At 38.1% G+C, this 19,341-nt stretch overlaps 2 protein-coding genes across 7 annotated transcripts in view; one reads left to right on the top strand and one right to left on the bottom strand.

Moving 5' to 3' along the window:
• Positions 1-7,547, bottom strand: part of LOC108675829 — a 47,588-nt gene extending 40,041 nt beyond the window's left edge. For all 6 annotated transcript variants that reach the window (XR_001931142.2, XR_001931141.2, XM_018163859.2 and 3 more), the window contains exon 1: positions 7,361-7,547. The gene's annotated coding sequence lies outside the window, so the exon portion shown is untranslated. The remainder of the gene's footprint in view (positions 1-7,360) is intronic.
• A 6,897-nt stretch (positions 7,548-14,444) lies between these two features.
• Positions 14,445-17,207, top strand: LOC108675825. Its single transcript, XM_047881638.1, has 4 exons — positions 14,445-14,517; positions 14,745-15,185; positions 15,360-15,552; positions 17,128-17,207. The coding sequence occupies exons 2-4, from the start codon at positions 14,793-14,795 to the stop codon at positions 17,205-17,207; spliced, it is 666 nt and encodes a 221-aa protein (XP_047737594.1). The 5' UTR covers positions 14,445-14,517; positions 14,745-14,792.
• The last annotated feature ends 2,134 nt before the right edge of the window (positions 17,208-19,341 follow it).

Here is a 19,341-nt window from a genome sequence, read left to right as displayed (position 1 = left end):
TAATTAATTTTGGAGGTAAGATTTGTAACTAAAGTGCACGAACTATTTAACTGTTTAAATATACAATATAAACTTGACGAACAAGTAGTAAATGGCTCGTCAAATCACTCCATGCTTATTGGCGAGAAGTGCCACTGAATATTGATTTAACGTAAGAATCGCACTCAGATATCACATCATGTTGACGCAATAACTCATCGCTGTACGGGCAAGTAACAATATTGCTATTCTGCGCTAGCTAACCCACTCATAAAGTTCTAATAAATATGATGACTTGTCAATTAAATGTACAATTCAGCCCTTAGTTAAGACAAACGGTGAATAATCTGTGTATTATTATAAAGCACAACACTGGACGATTTGAAGGGTTCTGTAAGTTGAATCTGACTACTTGAGCTCACTAGAGGCTGTGCAGCAACTTTTTCCAAACGGACGGATGAAAAATGCATGATCGCGCTGTAAAAATTACTCGGGATGAGGTAGCGCGCTAGACCGAGATGTGGGAACAGTAAAAATTACACGGGATGAGGTAGCGCGGTAAACCGAGATGTGGGAACAGTAAAAATTACACGGGATGAGGTAGCGCGCTAAACCGAGATGTGGGAACTGTAAAAATTACACGGGATGAGGTAGCTCGCTAAACCGAGATGTGGGAAACGCCGACGAAGTGGCGCCAGCGCCCTGCACCATCTCAATGTGATGAACAGTTAGTGATCACCCACACCCTCCTCCCCGCTTTGGTAACCTGCCCCAGCGTGTTCTTAGCCTCACATGCAACCTTAAGCCCCTCCTGACCCCCTCTTCCATGTCGAGTTCTCAAACACACGATGAGCGTGCGGTTTGTCGAGTATTTTGTGAGGAGTAGCGATTGTGAGGCTGCGAGTAGCGCTCCAACTGCAGTTGTTTATTTGTAGTTGTTTTTAAAGGACAAAGTCGTTGTAGCATTTGCAGATGTCATTTTCCTGTGACATTCTTCAACCTTAAATGTTTGTTGCATATGCCAACATATTTATCAATCTTTTTGATAATTATGTTCTAATTTAAAAATGTCGGGAGGATTCGGGCAGAAATGAGAATATTACTACCTTAAAAACAAATCGACCCAAACATTATTTTTTATTAATTTTTAGATAGTTTACAATTAATAACACAAAAAATATCCAAATAGCCTACTGGCTGCTCTCTTTTCAGTAGAGACTTGAATGCCTATCAAGCAGTTATCTATATTAGAAATAACGGGAACAAGAGTCTACAAAAATTATACAAAATTGAAAGTTTCCATTTCACCTAATTCTTACTTCAGTGAAAATGTATGAAATCTTTAAACATTTTAAAAAGAAAAAGCTACAGCTCATTAATGATACTTCAATCTATAAAGGACACGGTTTCGTAAACTACATAATCAACTAAGTTCGATAATTCCTCAATATTTTAGTAAGTGCTTTATAAATCTATTTATGATCTCATTAATTCATTGTTTCGAAGTCTGGACAGTAAATTTACTTTTTCACACACTCATTCATTTAGCATCCATTCTTCAACAATTATAATGTACAATTAGATGTGAACGGATAGATTTATTAGATCAAATTCTAATTTGAAGATATATTTAACGTCATTTTGTTTATAGAGTTCATCGACTCCTCGCGGCCACTTCCCAATTGGGGCATTTTCCACGAAATGAATCGAACGGTACGAGAATAACAGTTCTCAGCCAGCATAAAATAGGAAGATATGAAATTGGTACAACATTTCCTGGAATTAAAATCAACAAGAGCGAGAAAAAGCGTTTTAGCTGCTTTATTCCATCTTCTGGTCTTGTACAATGCAAATTTCATCAGTTAGCCTTTCTACGAATCAGGCTCAACAGGTTATGAACTATAAACCTTATTTGCATCCTTTAAAAAAGAACTTAATGAACCCCGTGTTTTAAATTATAGGTGTAAAGTTAACAAGGGCCATCCATAACGGCTCTCAGCTGCAGGCATTTTAGAACACAAGGAAAAGAGAACGGATGCATGCAGTGTCATAAAAATTCGGCTGAAAAAAAAAACAATATATGCAGTGCACATACATGAGCGGCCAGAGCAAGATTCAAAATTACCATGAAAATTTATCAAAATTAGGGCAGTTTAAGTTATTAATTGGGTTCTGAGTTGAAATATCAACGCAGAAATAGTTCGATCGAGTGTTGCGTCTCGTAAGAATGCAGCCGATTGAGCGCTTCTCAGCGTGAGTTTTGTGGTTCTCCACCAAAAATAAAATTGAGCAGCTCCCAGGTCGACTAAATTAGATATCTGAAAGGAGATTTTGTCTCCTATCCGTTTTATTGCCATGATATATACTAGTAATCAAGCAGGATGTCTCTATCAAGGTCTTATAATTGAATAAACTTTAATATCTAGCGAATAATATCAAAATAAATATGAATTTCGTATAATTTCTTCAATAAAATGAAGTTAAACCACATCCAACATGATTTCTAGATGACTTTCTATTGCTCATAAGCATGCAAGTAGACAAAATAAACCTGCCTCGTATTCATGAGCACGGAAACCTATACTGCCGAAGTCAGTCAGTCAGGCGAAGGCTACCGAAAGTAAGCGAAGAGGTCGTGGGAAGAAGACGCGCTGTAGAAGAGCCTCTAAATTGTCTATAGGTTCAAGGGCAATGTGGCAAATGAGCGTTTCATGCTGTCGCTAAGACCGCTAACATTTTTACCGAATCTTACGACTGTAAAAATAATTCCCTGGGCTAGTCAGTAGGGATGACAGCAACGATAGGATGAATCGAGAATTCTGACTTTATACACCAGATAAAACTAATCAAAAAATTATTTCTAGATTCTAGAAAATACGTTTTACAAGAAGACAACATTACTAGCAAAAACGCACACAAACCATGGGCCGCAATATGGCAATATGAGCAGTCTACATCAGCTGATTGGCTACTTTAACAGTAATGTGTTGCGGTGAATGATTGCCGTGTAGTTTCTACGCTTCAGCAGCATTTAGACGTCATACGGTATCAAGCAAGGTAATTCTATGATCTTGAGTGTGTTCGACTACGCATTTGTATTCGATTTAATAGACATTCGCTCATTAAATCAGGGTGAAATGTAAAGCGCCTATTTTTCACTGAAAATTTTTAAGTAAAATTCGAAGCACCGAATTTCACACTCAGGCATGCCATTTATCCGCTTATTTCACTGTGTATAATAGACTTGCAATAGTATCCAAGAACTTTGGATTTCAACCCTACACACATAGGTACACATATTTGAAACTATAATTATAAATCATTTTACATAAGAAGAATGTCTAAGGCAAGATGATTACCAAGCAAGATCGTGAGCGATGAATACTCGAGGCCTAATCTTTGAGAATTAATGTCTCGGATTGACGCTTCGTCTCAATGGACCCACGAGGATTAGCTTTTCATCATTCACGGCGAGGAAGGCAGAGATTTCAGCTTAACTTTATAGCCTTTAGCGCCCGACTAATTCATAATTCAGGTAGGAATGGCATTATGAGCAATGGATGAATAGGTTCATTCAGGCAGTTAAGGGTTACCTGCCGGTGGAAGCATAACCCGAGTCGCACCTTGACACAGAAACATGGAGGAATTTGTACGACCCAAATCCGCGCTTAGCAAACTTATTCAATAAATTTTTATTTAAATGTGTGTTTTTAAACATTTACAAGAATAGAAAAAAACATGTGGAAAATTAGGGAAACCGCTGCTTTTTTTGATTAATTACCCACACTTTTTAGCCATTCGTAATTCATTCAAAACTTCAACCATGCAATATTTATCAAATGTAGTTGAATAATTAAATAATTGCTGAAAAGTTCTCTCGCTGCAATGAAGAGATTTGAAAGCTAATACTTAATTGAACACTACATATCGTTAAAGACTTATTTCTAAACAAAAAATCTTTAAACTGGAGAAAATTTATCTATTCGTTCGGTGAAAAAAACAATAAGTGTTGCCACTTACAGATTCAGATTCATCACTAATCGAATATTTAGCGTGCCGATACGAGATCGCCTTCTGCTCACTACTAAAATAGCAATCCTCGATGTGCTTGCGGCATTGATGAAACTATTCACACATATCCACCAAGGCTGGAAGGAAACTTTAATAGAAAAATGAAAAGGTACAATGTTAAATCTACTTGTTTTAACATTGGATGCAAACTTGTGTTTTTAATCCACGAAAAATATGTTATTTCCTACTCTAATCCCCATGATTTGAGGATTAGACCTGTCGCTTTAATAACTACCTACATAACTCTGAGCTTTGCAAGCATGCTAGGCTATAACGTAAGCGCTCCTCAAATTTCATGCGTAGATACGAAAAGAAACAACAATATTTTAGTCCGAACTTGGCTGCGGTATAAATATTGCACAGGCACACCGGCAACCACTATACGGACAGCACAGAAAAGTCGGAGAGAAATCGCGACATCGAAAGCCTGGCGAAGGTACGAGAAGAAGCGCATGACGGAGGGTACAGGATTCTCATAAATTTCCTGAAATGGTCGCTACTCATATGATGCTCGTTAGGTTGTGTTTTCTGAGCCATCTAAAATTTTGTATTATATTATTTTACATATATACACATGACTTCAACTCTAAGATTATTGTATTTTGCTAATGCGGGTAATGTTTAGTCGAAATCCTATATGTGCTACGTGTGGTTAAGTAGGCAGAAATGACGGCAAACGTCTGCCAAGGACTGGTCCAGCTTAAAAACAATATTCAGTCTCCCTTCATGAGTAACGATATTTTAAATAACTTTGAAGATCAACCTTGATGCCGTGAGTTGATTTCTTTTGGCGTATTTAAAAGAAGAATTGAATTATTGAGAAAGCAGTTGTTGGAATTATTCATGTTCACGAATATGAAGTGAGATGATCCAAACTTGACCCATTGTCTACTGAGAGTAACACTCGTTATCAAGCCTTCAGCTTCAAATAGCGTTAATGTATCCTTTGACAATCGGTTAATTGCCTCCACTGAACTAAAGGAACAGCTTCATAAATTCGATTGTCTCAATTCGGTCTTTAAATTAGAAGCCGGCGTTAAAATTGTGGCAATGAATTTGCCAAGTTGTCACCACACATAAAAGCTTTCTACTCGAATGCAACAAGTGTACAAAAACAATTAATGCGCGGTCGTGAAAATCTCAGAATGTTTTGAATGTTTTTGTTCGTTTTTTTCTAAATGACCTACAGAAACATGACATTTGCAAGTCTAGTCTGAAGTTCAATCGCTTTTGTGGAGCTCGGTGGCTTTCATGAGCAGCGAGTGCGCCAGACCGTGCTTGGTGGCCTTGCCGTCCATTGAAAGATGCAGCACCATTATCTTCAGTCGTTCAGCACCAGATTCATTAATTGTTCCGAAACTTACGTACAGAAAATTCTTAACAGTATAAAAATGAAGTAAATTGATAATAATATAAGTATCCTCTAGAATTAATTGTTTCGGAAATTAATTTTCAGAGATATTCTTTTGAGTGGAAAGTTTTTGGCTTATTTAAGGCTGATCTAATTTGCCAACAATCATAGCGGACGAAAAATCGCAGAGTCAGAGGAGCAAGCTCTCAGAATACGAGCATTCAACATCATCTGAGCAGTCTGCATCAATGTGTATTATGTATTAGGATTCATTAAACATTAATGTTGTTTCATAATCGCAGAGCTGAAAAGCGCTACAGGAGACTCGTAAATCAGAACTGAAAGCTAGCGCGCTGAGTGACGGGTACGCGGAGTGACGCAGAATATCTAGAAAACAACAACTAAGTTCATTTGAACTGCAGAATATTAACAAAATTTCCAAAAAGGAAGAAAATCTTTGAACATCCGGTCGATTCAAGTTAAGCAATAATTTTAAAACGATACATTACACAGCTCGTAGAGGTTTAAATCTTCATAAAAACTGAAACTTCAAGGCAATTTTTACACGGTATTAACACGGTTTCTTCGTTCTCATTGTCTCGAGTAACATTTTCTTAAAAATAATTGTAATATTCCGGTTAAATTTGTCCGCTATCGCATGTGCGGTAAAGATATGCTACCCACAGCTGATCGATAGAAGCCGCATTAAAATCATGCTTACACCACGCAAAATCATCACATAGCAGGTGAGCAGCGGCTTGACCGTCTTATTTCTCTTGCTTTTATTTGGCGATGCGATAGCGGAAAATTTTAACCGGAATATTACAATTATTTCTATGAAAATAATACTCGAGACCTGCGCATACAAATTCCTGGCTGCTGTCATCAAGTTTATAATAAATAAAGAAAGATTTTGTGCCTAATGAACAGCGTTTGTGTGTTTATGAAGTCTTGGCGCAAGAGGCCCAGGAGCACTAGACGATGTGTCATGCAGAAAAATAAATGAGTCATAGTGAAAAAATATAACTCAGTACTCACTGCAGTGAGTGACAGAGAGCGCATTTTCTCGTCGACGAAAACTTGAGGTCACGGACGAATAGACGGACAGACGGACATGGCGAGCACAATAGTGCATTTTTTCCATAAATGAGAAAATGCACTAAAAAATGCGTCGCTCTTTAGACAAAATCTCATTTATTCGGTGAATTTGGCAGTCTTTCATGATGAGACGCAGTCAATTTGACGACCGCGTGTGTCGTCACACACGCGGTCAAAATAAAAAATATTAATGTGTAGGACGAAATCATGTATTGTGTGGATGGCAAATTAAAAGATATTCCTGCGCAGGAAACTTTATGGAATCGAAAGCCATTTTTTTGAGTACCTGAAACTCCCAGCTTAATTTATAATAATTTATAATGATAAGTGAATGCAGAGTCCTCAGGTATCTGGATGCGTCGATTCCGCTCGCAACCAGCAGGTATATCTTGCACAACTTACACTCGAGTCAATGATCACGAAACTCACTCAGTCGTGAACCAACCACAACCGAGACACACTATCAAAATTTTCAGTGCCTGTAGTCAATAGTATAGAATCAATCAGAAGTATCGTTGAATTTGTTCATGGTGGAAGTTTATTTGGTTCCGGATGGAACAATAATGATCGTTTATGGCATCACATATTTAATTTATATCTTGAACGGTGGATGAAACATTGCTTCGAATTCATCTTGCGCAGTTGGCAGACACTCTTCAATGAACGATTGCGTACGATTGAGAACTGAATCAGCGCGGTTCAAGCTGCGAAACGAGTCTGCAAGGTTCACTGCATCTCGCCGAATGTGCAACAGAATACAAGCTTCGTCGGAAACTTACAGAAACTAAATTCTTCTTGCTTCTTCGTCAACATGAACAAGTATGCGAGAATCCTCAGGTATTAAAAAAATTCATGTCTCACCTTGGATGGACTGGAGTGGCTTTGTAAAACCTTCTGACTCAAAATTAGTGGATGAAGATAGAAGTTATCCTTGGCCGCAGGCAAGGAGAAACATTCACCACAGTTAGGCACACACTCACTCACACACGAATAGCTAGGCACATGTATGTCGGCACTAGCGTCACATGTCCCGCATCAACTAAAGCCCCTTGGCCTCTGAGGGAGGCAGTAAATGTCGAAAGAGAGAGTCGTGCAACGCACGCCTTCTTTTGATGACGTCAGCTGAGCTATTAGGTTCTAGCCAATCATATTGACAGAACCTGAGCTCAGTCTTCTGCAATGATGTCACCGAACAGACCACAACCACGAAAGCCAATCATAGTGACGGGATTCTTATAGCATATTCTTCTCTTATATATAAGAATACAAATACTCATCATAGATTTTCATTGTACAAATTTTCGATTAATTATACAGTTTATATGTGGAATTCAAGAAAATTTTAATTCGATTAATGAATAGTAATTCGCTTGCAACTATGAATTCGAAACCTAAATTAGAAAATATTACATTAGGCAGCAACAAAAATTAAATATTTTTTCACTCTAATTTTTATTGTAAAAATAGTCCATTCTCATTTTTTACATTTTTCACAAATACTTTAAAAGTGCCGTTATGGATAATTGTGCGTTATCCGCTACAGCAGAAGATCCATTTTATTCAAAACCAAATTTCGGAAACGGAGTGAAAATTGCATTACAATTATGACATTGCAAGCGAGTTCTGTTCTAACCGTTGAGGCAGGAGGTTGTTTGTGCTGAGCTCCCGTGACAGTAGTCGGCTTCGGCCGGCTGCTACGTCATCTTTCTGGAACTATCCTCCTCAAACTTTGAAAATGCCGTGCTGTCCCGCTCCGAGGCGTTGAGCCGGCGAATGGTACGACCAGCTTTTTTTTTTCAAGACACCCAATATTGTACCTTAAAACAAAATTCAGTCAAATTCCTTGAACTGTTCTGACGTGGGGCCGCATTGAACAAGTCTTCAGAGGCTCCCATAAATTCCAACTAAAGAAAGAAAAAAGACATTGCAAGCTGCAAGGTTTTGGAAATTGGTAACCCTTCATCACCTTCAAGCCGGCAACAACAACGTAAATTAAAACCAGGTAGCTGGTAGCATCAAGCCAAAGCACATTAAATTAGATTAGACTGTAAAAAATTAATAAAAACTACATAGGCCTAGGCTGCCTAGCCTATGCTAATAAAAATTCCCTCTGTAAGACTGGCTAAGACTCATGACGCTTGAAATGTCAAGTTGTCAACTAAACTTTATCAACTCCTGCAGCCTGCGCCCTGCAGGTATGCAGGCCGCAGGGTGCAGGCTGAGCGGCCTGAGCCTGCAGTCCTGCTGCTGCCAGGTCTCATAGTGTGACACAAGAGTCATAAAATTTATCTCAAAATCATCTGGTCGTTGAACAACTACAACCACATGGCGCATGCCATGATGCCAGTCGATGTTTAATAGGCATTAGCCATTAGGCTTTAGTATAGTATAGTATCTTTGGCATTGAAGAATAGGCCTGTTGCCAATTCTTGTACTTTTCTCGACTATACTGGCCTTTTGATCAAATCTTTTCAACAGACAGTAGAAATTCATAGTGGCAAAGCAGAGAGTTTTTTAGACTCTCCCTCAAGTTCATTTGTGAGTCCTATAAGTAGACCAGTAAAGTATCCTGGATACCAGCAGTATCATACATAAGAAATTGATTTAAATCTTGGGTAAATGAAGAAATTAAAAATGAACTGATTCTAAAAATTCTGTGGTTTGCTACTATGCAGTAGATTTAAAATTGCTTTTAGAATCTAGAGTAGATTTCATTTGTTCCATAGGAATGTGTAGGATATGAGGCTTTTCAAGACCATTCGTATGGTAAACGGCTAAACGCGGTATATTCCAACATCGTGGGTAATTCTGACACTTCTCGACTTTTTTCCTTTGTATTAAGCTTTTTCTTAGTTTCATGCATTCGTTGATGGTTGAAATAGTGACGTCATACACTTATACTTTTGTGCGCCATACTATTGCCAAAACACTAGGGTCTAGGTCTGGGCCGTCTGGCGGGAAAATGTTGAGATCTAAAGAGACAGTGCGTGTCAACCAGTGAGAACATCAAAAAATGTGTCAAAGACTCAAAGTTGATAGCCACACTCAGGAAGATGTATATAAACGGGGAAATTTCTCACGTAAATCAATCTAATTATATTTTTTTCGCGCAGACGTTCGTGCAAATCATGGTTATCGATTCCGCGCCGCATAGTGGCAAACCAGAGATTTTTTAGAATCAGTTCATTTTTATTTTGTCTTCTACTCAATATTTTAATCAATTTCTTATGTATGAAAATGCTGGTATCCAAGATACTTTTCCAGTCTACTTATAGGAGTCAGGACTCAAAAATGAACTTGATGAAGAGTAAAAAAAAACTGCTGCTTTGCCACTATGCCGCGCCGCGCAGCACTTGGCGCGGGCCGTGGAGTTGTCCGACACAGTTCTGATTTAGACACAGTTTTCATCTGAATGGAATGGCAACATCGTCTGTAGATGATTTCAAGTAACGCTGAACCAGCATTGCCAGATGGTATATTTCTATATCGTACCAGATTTCATAAATCTGGTATTTTCAAAAGGTGTCTGGTATGAATATTTTAGATCTGGTATATATGCCTAAATCTGGTATTTTTCTGATATTTTCTGACTTACTGCAAATTTACTGCATTTAGTTCCACCTCTGAAGTTTGAACTTCCTCCAGCGTAGGCGTGGATTATATTATTATTTATATGAATTGCCTTCAGAGCGGCGCGATTAGAGCTTTCCTGCCATTTTTGGAACCGCAAGTTTTCATGTCAACCGGAACTTGAACACCACAGCAGAGAGTATTTTATGCAGCTAATGAATTTCGCAAACTTTGTTGGAAGAGAGATTGTTGAATTTTAGAAAAAAGGCGGGATAATTCAATGAAGGCTGGTGTCAGAGCTGCAATCTTGATACTCTATTGTGATTCGTGCTATGATAACCTACATAACAATTTTCATGTGATAGTTATAATTTTTGCACATTCAAAGTACACATGACATAACATAACTCATTGTTATTAGGTATTGATCATGTCGATTTTGCCGGCCGGGAGGATGTCGGTGATGTAGTCCCAACATTGGCATGCAGGATCGTACTGTTGACGTACAGGTTCATACCCTACTTGCAGCAACCAGTCCAGTCATTCATTAGAAGGCACCAATGGCACATCTAAAGCCATGTTGCCTTCTTTAGTTCTGTAATTCATGTCTGATTGAATTGTGATCTATGAATGAATATTCATTACTGTGCTGACTCTTAGAACCTGAGTCCTGAGTTGACACGTTAGCAATCTAGTTAACTCGTATCCAACCACAACACAATGCGGATACACGTTTGTCAGTTTGTGTGTACGGTCAGTGTGATTACGTAATTTGCATTGCCGCGCGTCCATATTTAAACTATTATAGCTTTCTAAAAGTATGGTGCTGTCGGTGCACAGCGCATTTTTTTACCGGCATAGTACGGCGCACCGCGCAGGTCGTTAAAATGACAATATAAATTCCCGCGCACCTGGCACATCTTCCTGACCATGGGTTGATAGTTGACCTTGCTCTACAGTCTACCAAATAGTGATAAACTGTTTGTGTAGAAAGAATATTATGGCTTGAGACTTTTAAATACATCTGTGAATATATTAGGAATCCTTTAGGTATACTTGTCTTTGCTGATTTCAATTGTTAAAAAAATTAATAGATGATTAAGTTAAGAGATGGTTTTATACACATAAAAACTAATTCCGACACAGCTTGGAATTAGACACACACAGCTCGTTCCAAGCTAAGTGCAAAAATTAAAATTTTCTTATGTAAAAGCTTAATAGCTCTTAATTAAAAGCCTAATTAAGTAGTGTTCAATATTCAATAGTGTTCTAATTCCAAGCTGTGTTCAATTGTGTGGTATTCCAAGCTGTGACGTAAAGCAAACAAAACTTGAGTTGCACGTACAGTGTATTTTTTTATAGCCATTCATTTTTTGCTACATCCGTAAAGTGTTGGAATGTACCGCGTTTACCCTATGCTCCTGCATGGCCTTGTCTAGTCTGTTCTTGAACATGTTCATACATGGAGAATCAATATCTTCAGGGACAGGGAGGCTGTTCCACATGTTGGTGACTCTAAGCAAGAAGAAATGTTGTCGTATGGATAAGTTGCACTGCAGTTTTTTTAGTTTATAGCTGTGGCCCCTGGTGTTGGCAATGCTCATACTGCAAATTTAAGCATAAAACATGAAGCAAATAGGCCTAGCTATTCAACACAAACTTCATCATTTTGGTAATACTCTAGATTAAGTGCATCCAAAAAAAGGTGTTTTTTTATTATATGTTTTTGGGGTGTAGATAAAGAATCTGAAATCCGTTTTTTGCAGTCGGCACCGGAAAACCAATTTTTTCCCCAAGGCTCTAATTCGTCAAAAAAATCGGGCAAAAATTGGCAAAATTGGCAAAAAAAGCTAACCTAACCTAACCTAACCTAACCTAACCGTGGTTGCAATGTCGTGGTTGCCTGCAATGTCGTGGTTGCAAGAGTATATGGGTCACCGAGGCTAAGTTAAAAACGCCATAAACGCATCTTGGGGCCAAGATTTAACTTGCATTTTATCTTAGAAAATATATAATAATCAGCATATATAAAAATCGGTTTTCCGATGCCGACCGCCAAAAACGGATTTCAGATTCTTTATCTACACCCCAAAAAACATATGATTGAACAAAAAAACACCCTTTTTTTGGTTGCACTTAATCTAAAGTAATACCATCATTTCTCCCAAGTCCCAAATCTTATGCACATTAGTCACTGTTAACACACGTGCGATCGATGACCAGAGAATTCGTTGATTTCTATTATCAGTGAATGGAACTTTTCTTCAGTTGAACGGTAGATCAAAAGGCAAGTTTCAGGAAGTAATTCTTATTTATTAACGACGTTTTGAATGCAACAAACACTGATAATAGAAATCAACGAATTCTCTGGTCATCGATCACACGTGTGTTTAGTTCTCCAAGAGGCCGGTGTACTCTATAAATTTTACTTCAAAGAAGGTTGTAGACTTCTTCACGTTATGGATTACATTGGAGTTATTAGAGTGACAACTGCGACATTGAACTGCCGTTTCTCCTACCACCAGAGACAAGCTCTCTACCATACCAGGTCTCAAAGCAAGCAAGTTCATCTCAAAATCGTTGATGAATTCAACAGGCTATGTGACACTCTTGACAACAATGTCAAATTCCAGACTAAACGCAACAAAGACCCTTGCAAAAACGCGGGAGTTATCCGAGAGGCCGGTGTAGTCTATAAATTTTGCTTCAAAGAAGGTTGTAGACTTCTTCATGTTTTAGACAACATCGGACAGATTGGACTAACAATCAAGACACCGAGCCGCTGTCTCGTTAGCTACCTTCAGACTGGAGGGCAGGTGAACCACGCGAGACAAGCTCACAACCGGACCGTCATCCGCATTGTGCTGAACGTACTCGCCAGCATCGTGATCAAGCTGTGGCCCGATAACAAACGACCGGAGATAGCTGAACTCCTCATCTCTACAGATTGGATCCCAGCTATCTATATTCTGACTACCGGATTTGTCTGAACTCTGAAAGAATTTTCCGAGTAATTTTTGGTCCAAAATTTTACTGTTGTATCCTAGTTACTTATATTATGTACTTATTTCCACCAAAATTTCAATGTTTAATGCTTCTTTAACTTGAAAATGAGTGTTTGTTGCATTCGAAACGTCATTAATAAATAAGAATTACTTCCTGAAACTTGCCTTTTGATCTACTGTTCAACTGAAGAAAAGTTCCATTCACTGATAATAGAAATCAACGAATTCTCTGGTCATCGATCGCATGTGTGTTAACAAGTAAATCCTGCCATTTAAAATAAATTAGTCACTGTGTGTATGTAGAATAGATTATTCCTATATTTAAATATCATTAAATTTAGGATGACTGCATTCCACCTCCAAATGACCTGGGATTCCCATGTAAAACATTTTCCCAACAAAGCATCACCTGAATGCAGTGCATAGAGAAGGAGCAAGTTCAATTTACTTGAAGAATTTTCATTATGTTGATTTGCAATCTTTAAACTATTTACATATTGATCATTGGAAATGATTAATACTGTGTTTAAGTAATATTAAAAAATGTTCTAGGTTTTGATGATGATGAAATGTTCATATTGGGTCCATATTAAAAAATATTTCCTTTTCACCGTAGCATGGTGACTGTAGTTGCATTAAGGGTAGAGCAGTAGAGCACAGTAGCTGTAGAGTCAAGAATAAGATGAAACCTATCTTAGATAAGATAAGATTTAAATTCTGAATTATAACCATACTTTGCCATACTGATTTAGACAGGACAGAATAAGCGATACTGGTTTACAATTAAGTTAAAATGTTTTGGTTTCCTTTGGCAAAAGCTAGAAGCTAGAAAAGATGTTATGATTTAGCTGTCAAGACTGTCATACTACATTTATTGTCTTGTCTCAGGCAGATAACATTTAATGTTTGACACTGGACAGGGGTCTATGACAGTGATTCACATTCAGAGCATCTCATATTCTACATTAAGTATTAACATTTTATATTGATTGTGCCCAAAAATAATCAATAATTTTTTTACTGTCCTTCATTGTCAGGTTCTGCTTCAGAACAGTTTTGCCTTTGCTACTAGTAATGAAATTTTAAGTATTGTGTATTGTTATATATTTTGGTCAACTATTACATTTCTTTAATTATTATTAAAATGTTTCTAATCTATACAATGATTTTTGTATGCCTTCTTGTACACATTTCATTAAGATCTTTGCTATTCAATTTCTGTGCTGCACTGTTTATATTTCATCTGTAGTGCTACCTCATTAGCCAGTGACAGAATTCATTTTCTCAAGCATACTCTTAAATCATTCTCTACTTTAAATATTCTAAATTCCCTGACTTTGTTATTTTGCTTTCAGTTTGCACATGAGAGTACTGTGCAACATTCAAATTATATTTAGTAAAAAGTTGTTATATTATGTGTATAGCATTGGATAACCTGGTGAAGTAAGTATTTTGATGTCTAAATTTACGTTGAGGCTATTTCATTTCTGAAAAATGGTTATCAATGATAAGTTTGCTGTGATGTGTTTGGACTGACAAAACTGAGAATTGTTTCAAATGCCTAAAGAATTATTAAATACTGTTTAATAATTCAATATTTAAATATTAAATATACATATTGAATATATATGAATGATCCAATAATAGTAATTGAAAAAATACCATCCCAGGCGGCCAGCAAATCCAAGAACGTTGCTCAGGCAAGAGCTGCAGATGATATGAGTGATTCCAACGATTGTACAACTGTGAGTGGAAGACTCCGTGCAGCCAACAGCAAGAGTGCCTCATCCAGCAAGAGTAATTATAGTAGCAGTTCAGGAGCTATGGTCAAGCTGCCTGCTAAAGTAGAAGTTAGGAACACTACTGATGCTGACCAGAAACAGCGAGTTGGCTCGGCGAGCAGAGCAAAAGCACCGCTTGAGGCGACTAGCTCATCTGATGGATGGCGAGATGGCATGTCTGAAGAAGAAGACAAGCAGGAGAGAAACAGGGTGGTTGTTCAGCCTGCTGCAAGTCTTGATGAGCTTGAAGACAAGGATGGTGCCATTGCTGAACTGAGACGCCGTGCCCACGAAGTTACCGTCACACTCATCAAACAAGACGATCAGCTGGTGAAGATACCCCACATTCTTAGAGAGCATTTTTTTTCATGTTAAGTGACTCAAATATCATAGAATAAATTCTTTTTCAGCTTTGTCAAGTTAATTTTGGGTATATAATTTTGATATTTACTTGTTTGTTTTTGGTGCATACATTTGTTTTCTTAGTTATCATTATTGTTGCAGATGAAGCATCAGGTTCTCCAGTCTAGAGGCTGCTCTACCTTAACCAAGTCACAGGAGATGCAGCAACAGTTTCAGCAACTACAACAGCAGCAGCAGCCACATCAGCAGCGATTCAACAGCGGGTCATCACACCCTTTACACGCAGCTGCAGCACCACCCGCTTTCTCTGCATTTGCAGCTTTTTCCCGCTCTGGCACTAGCTCATTTATAACTTTTTCGAATAAAGGATGTTCCCTTCTGAAATTAGGTTGCGCGACGCCTCTTATTTTGTGTTATGCAGCTGTAGTTTCGTTTTTCGTTTTCTCTGAGCTTCGTTACATCTGGCCTTTGAGACAGGCAGTTGAATTGTAACTGTCTGAGATGTAATCATTCCGTATGTTTTTCTAACTGATAAAAAAATTATAAGGAATTTAAGTCTTATTGAATGAAGCGCCTCAATTGAATGTCTGTTTTGTCTGACTGTTAGAGCCTTAGAGTGGAAAATTGGACAGAAGCACCCATTTTCATGGCCATGCCTAAATTCTCTCTTAGAAAATAAGAAAATAGCATATTTTTGCTTGCAATTTCTGCAAAATTCTGCTTAATGTTCAAGATTTGCCCATGAATGAGGGAAATCACTGGTTCTCAAGATTTATGTCACCTGTTCCTGTGACACTTGACTAAATTTTTAGTGAAAATTCAGAAAAATTTGTATATCTTTACCTGAAATTTCTGGAAATTTCTACTTGAAATTACAGAGTGGTGTGCTGGAATATATCTATTCTAAAAAAAAATTAATTGAACAGTGCAACATCATATTATTCTGTAGCATTGCAATAGGCTCATGACTGCTTCCTATTCATTCAACCTAATCACTGCAGTATATGTATTTTGTATTAATTGTCATTTAAAAAATTGTGACTAATTTGCTTTATACAGCACTCTTACCTTCTACCTAGTTTCTACATTATTTATTTTAGAAATACATTATAATCAATTAGGATGTTGGTTTGTTCTGTTTTCTCAATTATAAATAAGACAAACATTTGCATCTTCTCATATCATTACAGTAGAAACTTTGCGTCAAAGTGATGTAGCAATATTTCAATTTTGGTGTTCCTTTGAGTTGCTATGTAGGCATTTGCCATCATTTTCATAAATTTCTACATTACAGTTAATGCAAGAAGGAAGTCACAACTACCAACTCCTGAATGCCATGGATAGATCTTAACCCCGATCGCCTCGGGTCATGGTCTGACGCTACAACGTCGTGGGCAATGATTTCTGCACTCCATTCTATTAAGTATTTTTTCATGCCTTCCATCTTACATACTTCGCGATTATTTTACCAGGCATTAATATAGATTGTTTCCAATCAAATGCCGTCGTCAAGTGCACAATTCTAAACTCGAAACAATTTTTAAAGATTATGAGAATGAAACGACCGAATTTCTGATCTCAAGCCAAGCCATTTCCGTGTATGACAATTCCGACCGCTCGATATTGTGGTGTTAAATTAATTAATTTTAAATGGTGGCCGTGTTTGGCCTTTTTGTGAGCTAAATTTGCCTTTTTCTTTTGGCTCCATCTGCCTACCCTGCTGAGAACATGTGCATCGTTATCACTGGATCATGAGCATCTTCGTCCCTGGTTTTTTTGAGTTTATTTGTTCCAATAGTTTTTTTTATGTCATTGTCTGTAAGTTCATTGTCTGCCATTGCAAAAACTACATGAAACTACGCAGCGGAATGCTCGAGTACCTCCCACTTTTGTAGCTCGTTGAACACAGATGTCGCGAGTTTGACTGTGACAGGAACGTTTGCTGCCGACATGCGGAGCACCTTACACGGTGGTAATAGGGGTGGATAGCTAGAGGTCAGCATAGCCCAAGTCCACAGTGCGATTCATATACCTTCACGGGCGTAACGCAGCCGGGCATCTTCACGGCTTTTGACACAAAGCGCCCACTACAACAGCGCCGTTCAGTCACAGGCCGGAGCGCAGCAGCTACTCCTAACGTAACCTAACCTAACCTGCGCCGCCTGTTGCGGCAGGGCCTGTTGCGCTCCGGCCAGTTGGGCTCCGGTGCTGTGAAGCAGTGGCTGTGTTGTGCAAAGCGGATTTACTGTTAGCCGGAGTTCCCCACAGCTCATTGGTCTGAGGCTATGGGTAGATATTGCATGCTGATGGTAGGCGTTAGGCCCAGGGCCTGTTTACGAGTCAATTTTGTTACCCACGGCTGCGATCCCGGTAATAGTTTATATATATAGTTGGCTAAATGACCTACCTAATTATGGATCCAAATAGCTAAAATGGGTATTGTTGATCCGACCCCTAGAATAGATCTCAGTCGAAGAGTATCTCGACAGACAAGGCTGTGAGATTCGTGGTAATTTTTTACGGAAGTTTTCCCGCCCACCCGTTGCGATTAGGGCTAACGCAATTTTTTCACTTAATGTTTCTCACAGTGCCCTTTGGAAAAAATATATTTATATCTCAACCACTAGTTTACACTTTTTTGCATGAAAACTTTGGTATCATTCCTGAGGATTTTCATCCTCAATAATCATAATTTCCTTCTATTGCCTTCATAAATACCGTATCATAACATCTTCCTCCATTTGTCCACTTTGTACAAGAGAAGAGTACAAAATTAGTAATAACTAACCAAAAATTGTCCATTGCTGCAGCAAAATGTTGATCACTTACTCATTTTGAACCGTCACAAAATTCATTCTTTATTAAACTGCGAAAATTTTTATATAGTTACAAAAGAATTTTATTCGTTTTATTTTGTCGATTTTACTTTCATTCATTTATCTCTAAAACTGATGGACGTTGTGAATATTTGATGGTTGTTTGTGACTCAATTTAGGTGCATTGATTTGGCATAAAATTCAAAGCCCATTACTGTAAAATTAAGTCTTTTTTTCCTTATGCTTCTTGTGCAATAGTATAGTGTGTTAGTAGTGTTTGGTTCGGCCTGTCGCAGATACTGGTTTTTGTGATTTGTTTATAGGACGTCGACCAACTGACATTTTAACCAGATCTCATCATAACTGACGTTTAATTGAGTATTGGTGGACTTTTACCAGGTCCGTGGGGTAATACTGATTATCACTTCAAGGTCTGCATAGCTTTGTTTAGCCTGTTCTCGAACGCGTTGATGCCCGAGGGTCAACGATGCTAGAAGGGAGTCTGTTCCACAAATCGGTGACTCGAAGTAACAAGCGTTATAGTATGTACAAGTTCCACCGTTTTTTTTAGCGTATAACCGTGACCCCTGGTGTTAGTTCTTGTTTCATCTTTATTATGTTATGACTTTTTCACATTAGTATGACCTAACCTAGTGAGAAACGCCCACTTAATCTCCGAGACAGAGTGGCACACCACTATACATGGTAGCAATGCAATTGCTACCTAGTGTAGAACTATTCATACTATCTGTGACACTGGCTAATGAAATGTTCATGGGTTTTTTGGCATTAGTCTCAGTAGTAGTTATGAATGAATAAAATTCCGTAGAATTAGCCTGTTAAATTACGCCTGTTACTACCCCCCCGCCTTTTAAATTAGGTTTGTTACAATTTAGCATACTTAGATATAACAGTAACACCTCGCCTGAAAACCAATCGCGAGTGTCACGTACTTAACCTCGGCTGCAATAGGTGAAATGCTCGATAGGGAATTGATCGACAGTACTCATTAGTTTATATTATAATTGTATAACGAGTTTTCACGGTTCAACGTTTTAATTGTTTGACAAGTGTTAACAAACCCGTTCTCACAATTGTACTCCCGATCGAGTTCCGCCGGCTGTTTGAACCTGCCGAATCCCGTCAAGATCCGCAAGGGATTTTCAATAATATTTATTGAAACACGGTGATGAAGTGAAGCCGCAATATGTATAGCGATACATTACTGTACTCTAGTTGAAAACCCGGTGTTGTCACTAGTAGTTCGCTCGCTCGTAAGTGAACATTTGAATTTGAGAATTTCTACG

Source organism: Hyalella azteca, unplaced genomic scaffold (genome assembly GCF_000764305.2).
Source record: "Hyalella azteca isolate HAZT.00-mixed unplaced genomic scaffold, Hazt_2.0.2 contig8429, whole genome shotgun sequence".
In the NCBI taxonomy this organism is placed as follows: Eukaryota; Metazoa; Arthropoda; class Malacostraca; order Amphipoda; family Hyalellidae; genus Hyalella; species Hyalella azteca.
This window is presented reverse-complemented; position numbering and strand designations above follow the sequence as displayed.